Below are 18,395 nucleotides of genomic sequence, written 5' to 3'. Positions count from 1 at the left end.
ACACACACACACACACACACACACACACACACACACACACACACACACACACATAGAAGCTGTTCATCTATTTCCATTGAAGGAAGTGGTTTGGACTCATGTTTGATTAGGATTTATGTAGTACCTTTGAAATACTACATATTACATTACTGAACCCTACCACCCATACCTTTCCAAATTAAATCGTTACCCTTATGTAAATCAATTGATTAATCTTAAGTAATAAAGTCATGTTTTATAGTCATTGTTGGGGAGTAGGGAACTTCATATAGTTCAACTAGTAATCTACCTTCATTTTGCAGTAACTTGGTGGTAGTTGAACTAAATTTAAATCTCTAGTGTTTTCAGTAGTTAATAACTTTTTTGCCATGTAGAGCTAAAGCTAACTACTGAAACTACACACTACTTTTTTGCAGTAAGAAAATGAAATATGGGTGAAGTAGGCAATAATTGATTTCCTTTTTTTAGCATCAGACCTGCCTAATTTTTTTGTGTTTGTGTTTTGTAGGCGAAACGACACATTCTGTCAACATCTGACTCCAAAATGATCTGTTCTTGCAATTTGTAGTCTGACATTATAGATTTAGATATGATACTTTTTCACTCAGTCGTTTTGATGCAATGAACTACTTTCATAAAGTAACTTGAGTGTTAAGTAAACCATCTTTTTCTTAAGTGTAGATGTAGTGTATCTTCACTTCGTCCAGTAAAAGGTAATTGGTATAGCTTGGTAAAGTACATTTTCACAGTAGCTTCCACCAACACTGTTTATTGTTATAGCCTACATTTGGAATGTGGAGAGCATGTTTGCGTATAAGTACTAAGGAGGTGGTTTCGATTTCTAATCCTTTTAACCCATTGGGATTAAAGGTGCGCCACGCCTGGCCCCTTTGTCTTTGGGATGAGTTAAATATAGAGATAATACATTGTGTTCTTCCTGTATAGGTAGACTAAACAATGGTAACAGTGCTATTGGTGTTCAATCAATACCCTTATAAATGGATTATACCTAGTAGGCCTATGAGATCATTATTTTATTGAGTTGCAGGGTAGCCTATTTGTTTTATGTAGGTTAGTTTTCGCCTTTATTTAAATACAATTTAGAATGAGATTAATTCAGATAACCAAGAAATATGATACAACTAATTATATGAATATGAATGAATGTTCATGCTTATTATGTTAAAGCAGACAAAAATACATGCTCCGTTTATAACGTTCATGACTGTGGCCAAGGACCGCTGCGCAGAGAGATACGCACTCTGCGCTTCCCGTCTCCTCCGCACAAATCAAATCGTTTGCCACAGAAGGAAGGAAACTGAAGAGCTGGTTTACCTTAAACTTGTTCTATGAATTTGGTCTGTACAAGCTAGTAGCTACATTTATTCACGGGGCTTATCTTCAGTTTGCCAAAGCGTTAGGTTTTAACTGTAAAAGGTTGCGCGTGCAAGAGAAGGAATTCCATAAATGATTTTCCCGTTGAGATGGGGTTGTTTGATTAGATTGTGACGGTATGCAGACAGGAATTATAATTTGAACATCGTATCCGAGAGGACTTGTCTTAGCTTGGCACCTGAGGAATGATTCGAATCCAATCAAAACGTCGTCGTTGAATTCCATGTGATGCGTGTCTTTCAGCAGGTGTCAGGTGAGTTCTCTATATCCTCTTTAAACATAGGATATTTATAATACCCAGGTTAAAAGGTTTGATTGAGAATGAATGAGTAATGAAGAAGAAAATGCTATTTCACCGTAATTCTAAGCGATGCATATATGTTTAACGGCCTACATAAATTGGTATATTTTCGTAGTAAAATAAATGATGGGAAATGCTCTAAGCTAATTGTGCGGTTAATATAGCTTGTGAAACATGGATACGTTTCTTATACACGTATGGATATTAAATAATCGTAAGCCTATACTAATAATATTGTCTCAAGCCCTGGAGTAGACCTTGATCATGACTCTCCGTTCCTTTAAATAAGATTCTTTGGATGAAAGCTTCTTCTGTAGGGGGGAGTTTTGTTAAAAGAGCTACAACGCTTGGTCTGAATTAACATAAATCGCTTGTGGTACGGTTTTGGAAGAATAGGGACCTTATTATTTATTCAGCAATAAATAATTTTCAAAATACAAGGTTAAATTGACACATACCTTTTTATAGGGTTCCCAACATGGCCATATTCCCACGTTACAGCGCTTGTTTATGGAAGACAGAATGGACTACCTGTGCTAATTAGATATCTGTCTCCAAACACGTGTGAACGGAAGACAGATGCCACAAACGTTTTGTCACTGAAAAATACTGTAAGCTGCAACTGTGTTATTACCGGTTTAAACAGTGTACACAGTAAGTGTGTATTTTGCATTTGTGAAATTATTTTGATGTGATATGAAAGTAGCGGGATTACGTTTCTAGAACCATACTGCAATTGTGAATGGATTCTAGTTTAGATGGAGAATTTGGCTGTTTTGGCTTCCAGAGGTAATTCGCCCTTTAAACAAAACAAGTTAAGTCCTTTATTCCAATAATGGGCTAGGCCAGGGGTGCCAAACTCATTTTGCCAAGGGGGCTGCATTTGGTCTTCAACGAGCCTCACTGAAAATGGGTTATATTTCCTTGCTGTCTAAATTTGGGAAAAAAGTAGTCCTCTCTCCATTGTTTTTGGAATTCTCCACGCTACCTGAATGTCTAGATTTAATTTAGGTGATTATTCGGGAGCTGGACACAGTCAAGAAACTGTATGAATGTATGTTTGAGATACAAGTTAGAGGTGAGGTTTTTGAAGTTTTTTATTTTTGCTTTGGCCACATATGAGTAGCCTACAGGATGAGTCAACAACATTATTTGGATACGAGTTAACAGAATATTAACTTTTAAGTGAGATTTTCACTGGACAGTTACTTTAAATCCAGGTTTTAGATGCTACCCCCATCCCCAAATGAAAACCAAACATGGATTCCATGTTGTGTTCTCACTTTGCGTGCACACCTGTCTGTGTTTCACACCTGTTTGTCTAGCTAATCAGCTTCGCAATATGGGCTAGCTGGTACAGTCATTGGACCATGACTTATCTCGCAAGTTGTTGCTATGGAATGCCCTTAGAACACGTCTTATTAATAAAATAAATAATTAATAAAGCTGTCTAAATTTGGGCTATGGCAAGTTTATGACTCATTCAACCTACTTGAAGTTACATAAGAAAGTGGTGTATGATATTAAATCATGCATTTTTACCCATTTTTATTGTTTCATAAATTCACAAAAATCTTTATTTTGATAAATACTAAACATTTGACTTTCTCAACAGATTGGAGATTTAGTTCATTGTAGTGGCTCCAGCTGAGAAGAACCACTCAGGCACTGATACACCGAAGTGATCAGGTTTTCCCTGATCAGAATCCTGCTTTGGAGATGGAGGTGATTCGTCGCTCCTCTGTGTTTGCAGCCGGGGTGATGGAAGCCTTTGACCATTCCCCGTCCGACAAAGAGCTGGTGTCCCAGTCCAAGGCGCTTTGTAGGGACTACATACACTCTAGGCTCAACATCTATGGGCTGGGCTCGTCCAAAACTCAGGTGGACTCAACGCTTTGTGAGGTGTCTGCTGTGCTTCTCTGTCTCGGTAAGAACCTGCTGCAAACTGTTACATGTGGAACTTAATGTACCATAAATTCCTGCTCGAACGCATGTGCACCACTTGTCTTCAAATCTAGCATTTTACAGTATAGGTCAGTGCTTTGGAGCTGTGTTTCCCTTGATATTCCCTATGGTCCCTGAATAGATTGGACACACTGTACTGGTTTTGTCCTCCACATGTATACTGCTTCTTCTTTGATATTAAGGACAGGCAGCGGACGGACATGCATGACCGAGATAGGTATCAAAAATATCCGACAATCCGAGGTGAGGGCATTCAAGCTACGGCATTGTTCAGCTTAGTAGGCTAACCAAGGCAGGTGAGGCAGGCCTACATGCAAGATTTGAAGAGCAATGTAAATAGTGAGGTAATGTGGTCATCTACATGTACCAAAAGGTGGTGCAGGACCTGTCTGGACACTGGTGGGTTATGGGCTTTTGGCTGATTTGTTCAGCTTGGGTTGGGTTATGTCCGAGACAATGAATTAGTTTACTATGATTATTACAGCAAATCTCTAAAAGCTTGGACACAGAGCCCAAAAGTTTGGTGAACAACTGACCTATGACAGTTTCTCTGACCAGTCTGGTTTTCCTAATGCCCCTGTGCTTCAATGATTGTTTCAATGAAGTCACTTTGCCGTGAAGTTATTAATTGGGTAGATAGACCTGTTGTTCTTTCTCAGTGCTACCCTGTTTCTAGTTGTTCAGCCTTGTGGTCCTTCCTGGTTTTCCTAGGTGATGAGCTGGAGTGCATGCGGCCGAGTGTCTACCGGAACGTGGCGAGACAGCTCAACATCTCAGTGGCCATGGAGACCACGGTGTCCGATGCCTTTGTTGCCGTGGCAACCGAGATCTTTTCTGCAGGTGAACAGCTGCAAGGGGAGGGGATCTAGGAGGTTGATGTTGCGTAAGCCCTTTAAGAATCTGCACACGTAACAGAATTTTCCCACGTTTTCCCATTGACATGCATGATTAACTCGATAGTCCCAAGGTTTGGCAACAGGTTTTAAGTTGATGTTAAACCCTATGTGTTTGTGCTTAGAGGGGGTAAAGCAATGCTACATGAGCTTTGAGGAATGTGTGTTTTGGGACAGGGCTACAAGATGCCTGGTTATTTGACACTATTGCTTCTTGCAACACTTTGTCAAACATTGTTGTTGTGATACATGTTTCACACAGTAGCATCATTTACCAGAAATATGAGATGATGTGCTCCCTAAAGGCAGAATTGGGTTACCATTTGACACTATCATCTGACAGTTCGTGACAAAATTGGGAACATGTACCAAAGAACACATACCCACATGTCTTCTCTTTGTTCGTCTACTTCGATGTAACTTTGAAACGCACGAGAACATTGTGTGTCTGGAACAACTGTTCTATCCCGTCACTGGTACACACAGTCTCTGCTGTGTGAATGCATCTCACTGTACATCTTTGTCCGTTTACTTGACATGGACAAGTTGAAACTTTAACAAAAACATCACTAGTACACACAGTTTCTGCTTCGGGACTTGCCACTGGCATGTTTTAAAGATAAAAAAATAGTTATTCAATGTCACACATGAATTACTGCTACAGCACAGTATGAGTCCCCTGGACCGCATGAATAATAAGTCTCTCAAACTTGGCTCTATGTCTGGAAAGATAAAAATAGCCTCAATTTCAAGCATTTTTCTAGCTAACATTTTGGCTGAACTGTGACTGTTTTGACGTCACCAGGGGCATTTTTGGAACACCGTGGGATTCCTCCAGAGAGGAAAACAAACCACTGACCCAGGCAACATTGGCCTTTAAGGGATGTGGGGTTCAACAGCTGTATATTTATCGAACTGAAAAGATAAGCGGGATTCTTTACATGTTGATGATTGCAGTAGAGAATAATGATGTTATGCCAATCAAATGCTGCACTAAGAAAAACGGACCGTAATGAATCATAATCACATGTTTGATCATGAATTGTGGTTCAAAAACTCTTGAATTAAATGTTCCAACTTCCAGTAATACACCATTATGTGACTTAATTGGTTTCTACATTTGATGAGGAAGTACTTTGGCTACACTTTTCGCTGCTAGACACTATTTGGGGTGTTTTTTTCCAGTCCCCCTACATAATTCTGATTGATGAGAGGTGTTTCAGACATAATTATGCCCTAGAGCGGTATTTAAAAAAAATTGTGCCGGGAGAGTTTGATTGAGCCTGCTGATCGGATCTAAAAAAAAAATGAATGGAGTCATGTTTTGTAGCAGTTATTGTGGCCTTTGTGTTTCGCCGATTGCACGATCACACTAGTATGAGTAGATATGGTTGTCCTTGTTCAATGGAGCCATTGGACTTAACGACGCTCCTATCTGCCAGGACATTGAAGGATATTTAGGGTGACTCGTTTTCCCTGGCTTTGTAAAGACTACAGCCTGACGGGAGCCATACTTCCTTGTCCAATTGTGTTCCCACCCTTGAAGGCATCCTGAAATCGCTATCAATTCTGGATATTGTGGTTTGCTTACAACCAGGAAATGTAGATGGCCTGTTTTTCTACCGGTGAGATGCAGAAACATGTGTGTAGTGAGGAAATTCTCGATTTTTATGACCCATATAATATGTTAATAACATATTAATGGACATATGCATTGAAAGAGCAGCTTTCTCTTTTACACTTCCTGCCAAGTGCACCAACCAACCTTGCTTCCCCAATGTGCCCCATTTCTCGCTCTTCCACTCCTCTCCCTTCTCTCCATCTCCTTCTTATACCCAGACAATCTTCTCTCTATTCTGGGCTGTGTTGTCTCACATCAGGGTCAGATCTCTGTAGGGAGTTAGACGTTGTGAGTACAGTCCTGTCCCAGAGGGAGTTACCTTATTTAAACCTTCCCTGAATTCTATAGAGCCAAGCCACAGGTCAGTCAGTTCAGGCGAACAAAACGGCTTAAAGGAGGCTAATGCCATTAGCCTTGCTGTTGCATCACAGCCATAACAAGACTGACACCCGAATGGCTTTAATAGGAAACAAATGACCTCCTCTTTGATGTGAAGCTCTGATGCGATCGCAACCATCACTTGCTCTTTCTCTCTATTGGCTATACTGTACAGTAGACTTCTGAAGTATGCAGATGTAGTATGTAGATATACAGTGGGGAGAACTTTTTCTTTTTCCTGAAAGAAGCTAGCTAGCTAACAAGGAGTGTCTAGTTGGCAGAAGAGAAGAAGGGACAAAGAAGGGACAAAGTGGGACAAAATAAGGACAGAAGAAAAGGGAAAGGGGACATTAAGGTGAAGCAGTCCTCTAAAGACACAAAAGACAATAATACAAGAAACAACACTTCTATTGCCTCTCCCTCTACGATACGCACTYCCGGTTTGGTTTGGAGCGAGTAGTTGCATTCCGCTTTGCTCCACAGGTAGTATTACAGGTAGTATTACATTTCATTTCATTACAGTACAACAGTTTGATTTGTTTGATCTTAGCTGGCTACATAGCCGTCTTTGTATCCAAGATAATTGTGTAGTCTAGAGTAATTGTCGAGGTTACCTAGCCAGTTAGAGGTTACCTAGCCAGCTACACTTTCAAACAAAGTCAACAACGCAGCCACTGCTAGCTAGCCTATTCACCAGCCAGCAGTACTATATCATTTTAGTCAATAAGATTTTTGCAACGTAAGCTTAACTTTCTGAACATTCGAGACGTTGAGTCCACTTGTCATTCCAATCCTTTGCATTAGCGTAGCCTCTCTGTAGCCTGTCAACTATGTGTCTGGTCTATCCCTGTTCTCTCCTCTCTGCACAGACCATACAAACGCTTCACACCGCGTGGCCCTGCTACCTAAAACCTGGTGGTCCCAGCGCGCACGACCCACGTGGAGTCCAGGTCTCAGGCAGCCTCTGGAACTGCCGATCTGCGGCCAACAAGGCAGAGTTCATCTCAGCCTATGCTTCCCTCCAGTCCCTCGACTTCTTGCACTGACGGAAACATGGATTACTATGATAACACTGCTACTCCTACTGCTCTCTCCTCGTCTGCCCACGTGTTCTCGCACACCCGAGAGCTTCTGGTCAGCGGGGTGGTGGCACTGGATCCTCATCTCTCCCAAGTGGACATTCTCTCTTTCTCCCCTGACCCATCTGTCTATCGCCTCCTTTGAATTCCATGCTGTCACAGTTACCAGCCCTTTCAAGCTTAACATCCTTATCATTTATCGCCCTCCAGGTTCCCTTGGAGAGTCATCAATGAGCTTGACGCCCTGATAAGTTCCTTTCCTGAGGATGGCTCACCTCTCACAGTTCTGGGTGACTTTAACCTCCCCAAGTCTACCTTTGACTCATTCCTCTCTGCCTCCTTCTTTCCACTCTCTCCTCTTTTGACCTCACCCTCTCACCTTCCCCCCTACTCACAAGGCAGGCAATACGCTTGACCTCATCTTTACTAGATGCTGTCTTCCACTAATCTCATTGCAACTCCCCTCCAAGTCTCCGACCACTACCTTGTATCCTTTTCCCTCTCGCTCTCATCCAACACTTCCCACACTGCCCCTACTCGGATGGTATCGCGCCGTCCCAACCTTCGCTCTCTCTCCCCGCTACTCTCTCCTCTTCCATCCTATCATCTCTTCCTCTGCTCAAACCTTCTCCAACCTATCCCTGATTCGCCTCCTCAACCCCTCTCCTCCCTTTCTGCATCCTTTGACTCTCTATGTCCCCTATCCTCCAGGCCGGCTCGGTCCTCCCCTCCTGCTCGCTGCTCGACGACTCATTGCGAGCTCACAGAACAGGGCTCCGGGCAGCCGAGCGGAAATGGAGGAAAACTCGCCTCCCTGCGGACCTGCATCCTTTCACTCCCTCCTCTCTACATTCTCCTCTCTGTCTCTGCTGCTAAAGCCAATTTCTACCACTCTAAATTCCAAGCATCTGCCTCTAACCCTAGGAAGCTCTTGCCACCTTCTCCTCCCTCCTGAATCCTCCTCCCCCTCCTCCCCCCTCCTCCCTCTCTGCTGATGACTTCGTCAACCATTTTGAAAAGAAGGTCGACGACATCCGATCCTCGTTGCTAAGTCAAACGACACCGCTGGTTCTGCTCACACTGCCCTACCCTGTGCTTTGACCTCTTTCTCCCCTCTCTCCAGATGAAATCTCGCGTCTTGTGATGGCCGGCCGCCAACAACCTGCCCGCTTGACCCTATCCCCTCCTCTCTTCTCCAGACCATTTCCGGAGACCTTCTCCCTTACCTCACCTCGCTCATCAACTCATCCTTGACCGCTGGCTACGTCCCTTCCGTCTTCAAAGAGACGAGAGTTGCACCCCTTCTGAAAAAACCTACACTCGATCCCTCCGATGTCAACAACTACAGACCAGTATCCCTTCTTTCTTTTCTCCAAAACTCTTGAACGTGCCGTCCTTGGCCAGCTCTCCTGCTATCCTCCTCAGAATGACCTTCTTGACCAAATCAGTCAGGTTTCAAGACTAGTCATTCAACTGAGACTGCTCTTCTCTGTGTCACGGAGGCGCTCCGCACTGCTAAAGCTAACTCTCTCTCCTCTGCTCTCATCCTTCTGACCTATCGGCTGCCTTTGATACTGTGAACCATCAGATCCTCCTCTCCACCCTCTCCGAGCTGGGCATCTCCGGCGCGGCCCACGCTTGGATTGCGTCCTACCTGACAGGTCGCTCCTACCAGGTGGCGTGGCGAGAATCTGTCTCCGCACCACGTGCTCTCACCACTGGTGTCCCCCAGGGCTCTGTTCTAGGCCCTCTCCTATTCTCGCTATACACCAAGTCACTTGGCTCTGTCATATCCTCACATGGTCTCTCCTATCATTGCTATGCAGACGACACACAATTAATCTTCTCCTTTCCCCCCTCTGATAACCAGGTGGTGAATCGCATCTCTGCATGTCTGGCAGACATATCAGTGTGGATGACGGATCACCACCTCAAGCTGAACCTCGGCAAGACGGAGCTGCTCTTCCTCCGGGGAAGGACTGCCGTTCCATGATCTCGCCATCAGGTTGACAACTCCATTGTGTCCTCCTCCCAGAGTGCTAAGAACCTTGGCGTGATCCTGGACAACACCCTGTCGTTCTCAACTAACATCAAGGCGGTGACCCGTCCTGTAGGTTCATGCTCTACAACATTCGCAGAGTACGACCCTGCCTCACGCAGGAAGCGGCGCAGGTCCTAATCCAGGCACTTGTCATCTCCCGTCTGGATTACTGCAACTCGCTGTTGGCTGGGCTCCCTGCCTGTGCCATTAAACCCCTACAACTCATCCAGAACGCCGCAGCCCGTCTGGTGTTCAACTTTCCATTCTCTCACGTCACCCTGCTCCTCCGCTCTCTCCACTGGCTTCCAGTTGAAGCTCGCATCCGTTACAAGACCATGGTGCTTGCCTACGGAGCTGTGAGGGGAACGGCACCTCCGTACCTTCAGGCTCTGATCAGGCCTACACCCAACAAGGGCACTGCGTTCATCCACCTCTGGCCTGCTCGCCTCCCTACCTCTGAGGAAGTACAGTTCCCGCTCAGCCCAGTCAAAACTGTTCGCTGCTCTGCACCCCAATGGTGGAACAAACTCCCTCACGACGCCAGGTCAGCGGAGTCAATCACCACCTTCCGGAGACACCTGAAACCCCACCTCTTTAAGGAATACCTAGGATAGGATAAAGTAATCCTTCTAACCCCCCCCCCTTAAAAGAGTTAGATGCACTATGTAAAGTGGTTGTTCCACTGGATATCATAAGGTGAATGCACCAATTTGTAAGTCGCTCTGGATAAGAGCGTCTGCTAAATGACTTAAATGTAAATGTAAATGAGAAGAAGTATTTGATACACTGCCGATTTTGCAGGTTTTCCTACTTACAAAGCATGTAGATGCTCTGTCATTGTTATCATAGGTACACTTCAACTGTGAAAGACAGAATCTAAAACAAAAATCCAGAAAATCACATTGTATGATTTTAAGTAATTCATTTGCATTTTATTGCATGACATAAGTATTTGAAAACCTACAACCAGTAAGAATTCCGGCTCTCACAGACCTGTTAGTTTTTCTTTAAGAAGCCCTACTGTTCTCCACCATTACCTGTATTAACTGCACCTGTTTGAACTCGTTACCTGTATAAAAGACACCTGTCCACACACTCAATCAAACAGACTCCAACCTCTCCACAATGGCCAAGACCAGAGAGCTGTGTAAGGACATCAGGGATAAAATTGTAGACCTGCACAAGGCTGGGATGGGCTACAGGACAATAGGCAAGCAGCTTGGTGAGAAGGCAACAACTGTTGGCGCAATTATTAGAAAATGGAAAAAGTTCATGATGACGGATCACCCTCGGTCTGGGGCTCCATGCAAGATCTCACCTCGTGGGGCATCAATGATCATGAGGAAGGTGAGGGATCAGCCCAGAACTACACGGCAGGACCTGGTCAATGACCTGAAGAGAGCTGGGACCACAGTCTCAAAGAAAACCATTAGTAACACACTACGCCGTCATGGATTAAAATCATGCAGCGCACGCAAGGTCCCCCTGCTCAAGCAGCGCATGTCCAGGCCGTCTGAAGTTTGCCAATGACCATCTGGATGATCCAGAGGAGGAATGGGAGAAGGTCATGTGGTCTGATGAGACAAAAATATAGCTTTTTGGTCAAACTCCACTCGCCGTGATTGGAGGAAGAAGAAGGATGAGTACAACCCCAAGAACACCATCCCAACCGTGAAGCATTGAGGTGGAAACATCATTCTTTGGGGATGCTTTCTGCAAAGGGGACAGGACAGACTGCACCGTATTGAGTGGAGGATGGATGGGCCATGTATCGCGAGATCTTGGCCAACAACCTCCTTCTCTCAGTAAGAGCATTGAAGATGGGTCGTGGCTGGGTCTTCCAGCATGACAACGACCGAAACACACAGCTAGGGCAACTAAGGAGTGGCTCCGTAAGAAGCATCTCAAGGTCCTGGAGTGGCCTAGCCAGTCTCCAGATCTGAACCCAATAGAAAATCTTTGGAGGGAGCGAAAGTCCGTATTGCCCAGCGACAGCCCCGAAACCTGAAGGATCTGGAGAAGGTCTGTATGGAGGAGTGGCCAAAACCCTGCTGCAGTGTGTGCAAACCTGGTCAAGAACTACAGGAAACGTATGATCTCTGTAATTGCAAACAAAGGTTTCTGTACCAAATATTAAGGTCTGCTTTTCTGATGTATCAAATACTATTCATGCAATAAAATGCAAATTAATTACTTAAAAATCATACAATGTGATTTTCTGGATTTTTGTTTTAGATTCCGTCTCTCACAGTTGAAGTGTACCTATGATAAAAAATTACAGACCTCTACATGCTTTGTAAGTAAGAAAAAATACTTATTCTCCCCACTGTAGGTAACTGCCAAACTAAAAGAAACACAAACATAGTATCTTAAAGTAACTGCCCAGTGCAAGTCTCACTTTTTAAACTTCATATTCTGTTAAGTCATACCAAATAATGTTGTTGACTCGTTCTATACTTGTATTTGTGGCCAAAGCATAAATTGGAGTATTTAAAAAAAAAAATTTAAACCACCTCAAACTTGAATCTCAAACTGACCGTTTCAAAAATGCTTGCTCTTTCCTCATAGAACACGATTTCATCTCCATGAGGAAGATGAGCTGGCCAATCAGCCGTGTAGAGGAGGATGAGCTGTCCAATCAATGGTCTACTTGCGTGATTATTTTTAATGACCGGTATACGCCCATACCATTCTGTTGTTGGGGTACGTACACACCATTCCAACACAGAAAAGCTGCTCATTAACATACTTCGTTACCATTTTCTGGATGGAAAACTATTTCACTTGTACTTCATAGAAATCTGGAAACACTGGGCAGTTACTTTAATTGGGCGTCTGGCTGCCAGAACAGCTTCAATGCGCCTTGGCATAGATTCTACCAGTGTCTGGAATTCTATTGGAGGGATGCGACACCATTCTTCCTCAAGAAATTCTATAATTTGGTGATTTTGTTGGTGGTGGCAAACCCTGTCCCAGGTGCCGCTCCAGAATCAAAATGTGAAAAAAGTCAAGGGGTCTGAATACTTTCCGAATGCACTGTATAGCCTTTTGTGTAATTCCTTGCTCTGCTGAGTTTCTGCTTACCGCCATGGTGTGATTCCTGTGTGTTTTTTTTATACCATGTATTTTACGCACCAGTACACAGTCTGTCTTTTACACATACAACTCTGATAGAGTATCCCTTCACGCACATTCCTTTTATTCATTCATGTGCACTATTTTTCATGTTGCATTTATTTTTCATATTACTTCACATGTTGCCTCTATACACTGATGTGATAATGTTGTAGATGTGTTTTATACATTTATTTACTTGTCATGTGACATTTACCTGTTCCCACCTCTATTTCTAAAACTATTTAACACATTTTTCAATATGGCTGTAACGTAACAAAATGTGGAAAAAGTCAAGGGGTCTGAATACTTTCCGAATGCACTGTACACGGCAGACCAATCTGAACTCATCTCTCGGCATGTCCAGCCCATCTATTATCTAAGCCAATCATGGCTAGCGGGAAGGTTCCTGACTTTTTCCGTAGCTAAACCAACTAGACTCGCAATTTAACAATTTGTTTCGTATTTACAGATGGCATACAAGTTTGTTATTAAGTCACATGAAGTTCACATGTTCCAGAAGGCATTTCTGCCCGAAAAACGCATGTTTACGTTCAAATGCCTCTCCTGTGAAGTAGTGACGGGCGACATATGCCTAGTTTCCTGAAACGAGTCACAAATAATGTTTTTGAATTGGCACTGGTTAACTACAATGCACACTTATTAGGAGTCGACTGTTTTGATATTAGCTAAGTACATTTCATTAATGCCTTTAGTATTGCAATAAAAAGTATGAAGCATCACGATCCACTACATCACAATCAGCCAACTAATCTGCGATTCTCTCTCTCCTGTCCACAGGCATCACATGGGGTAAGGTAGTATCTATGTATGCCGTGGCCGGCGCTCTGGCGGTGGACTGTGTACGTCAGAACCAGCCTGCTACGGTCCAAACCATAGTGGACAGTCTGGGTCAGTTTGTCCGCAAGAACCTGGCCCCTTGGCTGAAGAAACGTGGAGGATGGGTAGGTGACTGGACTGTTGTTGATGCTGGACTGTTGCTGACCAAGGGACAGTTTTTTTTTGGTTTTGTAACTACCACATAGTTGTGGTTTAAGTAAAAGGAAGATGATTAAATCCGCATTCTGGATTTTGATTTGACTTATTAGGATCCCCATTAGCCGACGCCAATGGCAACAGCTAGTGTCCTCCCCCTCCATCAGAGATCTGTATATAATGACGAGATGCTCATGTCTCCACCTAAAAATGGGTGTCGTTGTCCCAAATGCAGGAAGGCAGGGGACAAGCTTAGGTCCAAAATTAGCCCATAAGCCCATAGGGCTCATTTTGGACAGTTTGGAGAGAGTGAAACCTCTCGCTTCGCCTCTTCCTCTCTGCCCATGTCGTTTTTTGAAGGACACTGATATGAGTAGTTTCCCTATGCTGCCCTCTAGAGGTTCTCAGGGGAGGCACATGGGCAACACATAACCAACAATTTTTGTTTTCTTCTCAATTGAAGGAACATTTATTCCTTACATCCTCCTTCTCAAAAAAAATGTTTCCTTCCCTCTGACCTTCTCCTCCAATGTGTTTTGAGAAGGAAGAAAGGCTAGAGGACACAAGGAATTTAGGAAATAATGATATGTGGGATAAGTGTGTCCTGAAAGTTTCTAACTGTGACATTTCCAATGTGACCTTTTTGTCTTTTTCCAGACCGACATTAAGAAATGTGTGGTGAAGTTAGATGCCGTTCCTCAGACCCATTGGCTGTCTCCAGTTGCCGAATCCTGCAAGCACTTTCTGTCAACACTGTACATCTACATTATGAAGGAGCCATGAAGGAATTGGGAGAAGAACTGTGGTTGAAAGGACAAGAGCTTCACGTCCTTGAATTTGACGGCTCTGTGCTTCAGATGAAATAGACAGCAGACATCCTCTAACTTTCTGATGGAACACATTTTTCTTAAGATTGGTGATGGCCATCTAAACAGTGACTCTCCTTCGTGCAGAGTACAAGTCACAGTATCACATTTTGTATAAGCATCATCAATTTAATCAACAATGACTGCTCTTGTAATCTGAGTAATCTCAGATTACCCAGAAGTAATCTTCTCGCGTACGTTTTCACTTCCCGTCCATGAGAGAATTTACAAAGTGTAGTCACAGTCAATTTCATATACACATATCTTCAGTTCAGATGATCAACGTTTGTTCAAAGTACTTGTACAAAACCATGTATCTTTCAGTGTTGTAGTGTAGTTTCCGCTACCGTGTTGCAGTGCATATGTGTACTGTGGTAGGTGCTCAAATCTCTGAAGTAAGATCCAGTCTGATGATAACTATAGAATATCATCTGGGACTTTACACTGAATAAATGGACAAAGTGATAGCATCTGTTCTATGGACAAGGATTTGCTGCTTTTTGCTGCACCCCTGTGGAGGACATATGAAATGTATGATGAGTTACTACTTTGTTGTGATGGGATGCAACAGTCCATCCAGGCTTTGTCCACACTGTACAGTGCTGTTGATCTCAGGGGTGTATTCACTAGGAAGCAAACGGGCAGGAACGGGGAGGGATCTACCTTGCATTTGTCCAATAAGAAACACTTTTGTTGCAAAATGTTTTGCTACAGTGTGCACTAATGAGTACACCCCAGTTGTACCCATCAATTTGTACCATTGAGTACAAAAGACAGAATGATGCCTATTCTATTTCTTTTAGCCTTTTTAGATACAAATGTATTTTATTGGGAAACTGTAGTGATGATGAATGAATCTGTATCTCTTTACAGCATCTTTCCTGTGGTCACTTGCAGTATTTACTTAAAGGTCCAATGCAGCAATTTTTATCTCAATATCAAATCATTTCTGGATAACATTTTAGTTCCTTATTGTGATTATTTTAAATTTAAAATTGTCAAAATTAAACAGCTTCTTAGCAAAGAGCAATTCCTCAAGCAAAAATGTTGCTGTCTGGTAGTGGTCTGAGTGGGGAGAGGATAACTAGTTGTTATTGGCAGAGAGGTTTGTAACTTTTATTTGTTTATTAACTAATTTACTGCCTGGTGACGATACCAGGCAGGCCAAAACTCCATCCCCCCCAAAACAGCCTGACATTTCAGGTAGTCTTTTCAAACTAAAAAAGTGCAGTATCATAATTTTCACAATTTCACAGTGTTATTCCAACCTCAGCGTCAAAATATATATAACGCACAGGAAAATCTAATTATTGACAGCACTGCTTTTATATGCAAAATAAACGTAACACTATCGAGATAATGGTGTTGTAAACAGAGGAGTAAAATCATCACAATTAGATCATTTTAATTGTTCAAATCAATCCAATTTTATTGGTCACATACACGTGGCTAGCAGATGTTAATGCGAGTGTAGCGAAATGCTTGTAAACATGAATACATAAAAAAATAACTGCCTAGTTTTCTAAGGACCGACATCTCTGTCAGCGCCATCAAGAAGTTACATTTGTTTTTATTCAACAGATCCATTGGGGTTCAATACAGCCTTTGTGGGAAGACACAACTTGATTTATGGTAGCAATAAATTAAGTGCGTCATACTGAACTCATACAAAACATACAAATTATTTGAAGAAAAAACAATATGTCACCTGTTTCAGTGATACGTAGTTTTTTCTTCAAATGTTACTCTCACGCATTCCCCATGAGACACATGCATTGGATCCTCTTATCTCACACATTGAAAAGTACTGCTTTCATTTTCTTATTAGTCCAGTGTTTAGTCAGTGTGTTATTTTCTAAACTGTACTCCAAATTGTATTGAAATCGGGGGCATCTGCGCCTGCAATTTACCATCACGAGCCAACCTGGTCTCAGAGCATTTCATATTATTCTGTAGAAAGAAGACGAGTAGAGAGCCGGTACGTTGCGATAAACTTTAGTGAACTATTAACATAATATATTTACAAAATAATACATATGGGAACAGTCAGCCGAGTGCATCAGGACGCACAACTGCAAAGCGTTTTGACTACTAGAGTCTTCGTCAGTCAGCGTTGTGGACGGAAGCTGACGTGTCTATAGAAATAGAGGTGGGGACAGGTAAACGTCATGAAAAACACCTACAACAGTATCACATCAGCGTATAGAGGAAACATGAGAAATATGACAAATAAATGCAAGATGAAAAATTGTGCACAGAAATGTATACAAAGAATGTGCGTAAAGGGATACTCTAACAGAGTTGCCTGCGTAAAAGACAGATTATGCACTGGTGCATAAAATTCATGGCATAAAAACACAGGAAGCACACCATGGCGGTAATCAGAAACTCATCAGAGTAAGGAATTATACAAAAGGCTACACAGTGTATTCAGAAAGTATTCAGGCCCCTTGACTTTTACCACATTTTGTTACCTTACAGCCGTATTCTAAAAATGATGAAATATTTTCCCCCCCTCATCAATCTGCACACAATACCCCATAATGAAAAAGCGCAAACAGGTTTTTAGAATAATTGGCAAAAGTATAAAAAAATGTAATAAAAAAAATACATATTGCGATGAGACTTGAAATTGAGCTCAGTTGCATCCTGTTTCCATTGATCATCCTTGAGATGTTTCTACAACTTGATTGGAGTCCACCTGTGGTATATATTGTATTATTGACTGTATGTTTGCTTATTCCATGTGTAACTCTGTGTTGTTGTATGTGTCGAACTGCTTTGCTTTATCTTGGCCAGGTCGCAGTTGTAAAGGAGAACTTGTTCTAGCCTACCTGGTTAAATAAAAGTGAAATAAAATCAATAAAAAAAATATTTAATTGATTGAACATGATTTGGAAAGGAACACACCTGTCTAAATAAGGTCCCACAGTTGACAGTGCATGTCAGAGCAAAAACAAGTCTCGGTGTGACAGAAAGGTGGAATTGAGGAGAAGGAGCCCTCTCCTGGCTCGTCGGACTCCCAGACCCTGAGAAGCGAGTCCAACGCCAGCAGCGTTGGGTTCAGTTCAGTTATGTGGGAACACAAGGGGTTCATAATTTTTTCCCCAAAAAATTACTTATTCTAAAATCTATTCAATTATATTTCCTTCATCAATCTACACACAATACCTCATAATGACAAAGCAAAAACTGTTAAGAAATGTTTGCTAATTTATTAAAAGAAATATAAAAAAATATCACATTTACATAAGTATTCAGACACAGTCTTCTTGGGCATGACTCTACAAGCCTGGCACACCTGTATTTGGGGAGTTTCTCCCATTCTTCTCTGCAGATCCTCTCAAGCTCTGTCAGGTTGGATGGGGAGCGTTGCTGTACAGCTATTTTCAGGTCTCTCCAGAGATGTGCGATTGGGTTCAAGTCCATGCTCTGGCTGGGCCACTCAAGGACATTTAGAGACTTGTCCCGAAGCCACTCCTGCGTTGTCTTAGCTGTGTGCTTAGGGTCAGGGTCATTGTCCTGGAAGGTGAACCTTCGCCCCAGACTGAGGTCCTGAGCGCTCTGCAGCAGGTTTTCATCAAGGATCTCTGTACATTGCTCCGTTCATCTTTCCCTTGATCCTGACTAGTCTCCCAGTCCCTGCCTCTGAAAAACATCCCCACAGCATGATGCTGCCATCACCATGCTTCACCGTAGGGATGGTGCCAGGTTTCCTACCAGAAGTGATGCTTGGCATTCAGGAC

The 18,395-nt window shown here is 42.8% G+C and overlaps 1 protein-coding gene across 1 annotated transcript; it reads left to right on the top strand.

The window, feature by feature from the left end:
- The first annotated feature begins 1,297 nt into the window (after positions 1-1,297).
- LOC111957095 (bcl-2-related ovarian killer protein homolog A-like) lies at positions 1,298-17,474 on the top strand. The gene is made up of 5 exons (XM_023977820.3): positions 1,298-1,648; positions 3,312-3,623; positions 4,373-4,501; positions 13,589-13,752; positions 14,441-17,474. Exons 2-5 carry the CDS (start codon positions 3,416-3,418, stop codon positions 14,564-14,566), a joined length of 627 nt encoding a protein of 208 aa, XP_023833588.1. The 5' UTR covers positions 1,298-1,648; positions 3,312-3,415; the 3' UTR covers positions 14,567-17,474.
- Positions 17,475-18,395: the final 921 nt, after the last annotated feature.

This window comes from Salvelinus sp. IW2-2015, linkage group LG32, assembly GCF_002910315.2.
Source record: "Salvelinus sp. IW2-2015 linkage group LG32, ASM291031v2, whole genome shotgun sequence".
NCBI classification, from domain to species: domain Eukaryota; kingdom Metazoa; phylum Chordata; class Actinopteri; order Salmoniformes; family Salmonidae; genus Salvelinus; species Salvelinus sp. IW2-2015.
This window is presented reverse-complemented; position numbering and strand designations above follow the sequence as displayed.

What these genes read in the sequence shown, in the direction of transcription:
- LOC111957095 (XM_023977820.3), top strand. Translation starts at nt 3,416, where the DNA reads ATGGAGGTGATTCGTCGCTCCTCTGTGTTTGCAGCCGGGGTGATGGAA. An exon ending in TGCTGTGCTTCTCTGTCTCG is followed by an intron (nt 3,624 to 4,372) that starts GTAAGAACCTGC and finishes TGGTTTTCCTAG; the next exon opens with GTGATGAGCTGGAGTGCATG. An exon ending in AACCGAGATCTTTTCTGCAG is followed by an intron (nt 4,502 to 13,588) that starts GTGAACAGCTGC and finishes TCCTGTCCACAG; the next exon opens with GCATCACATGGGGTAAGGTA.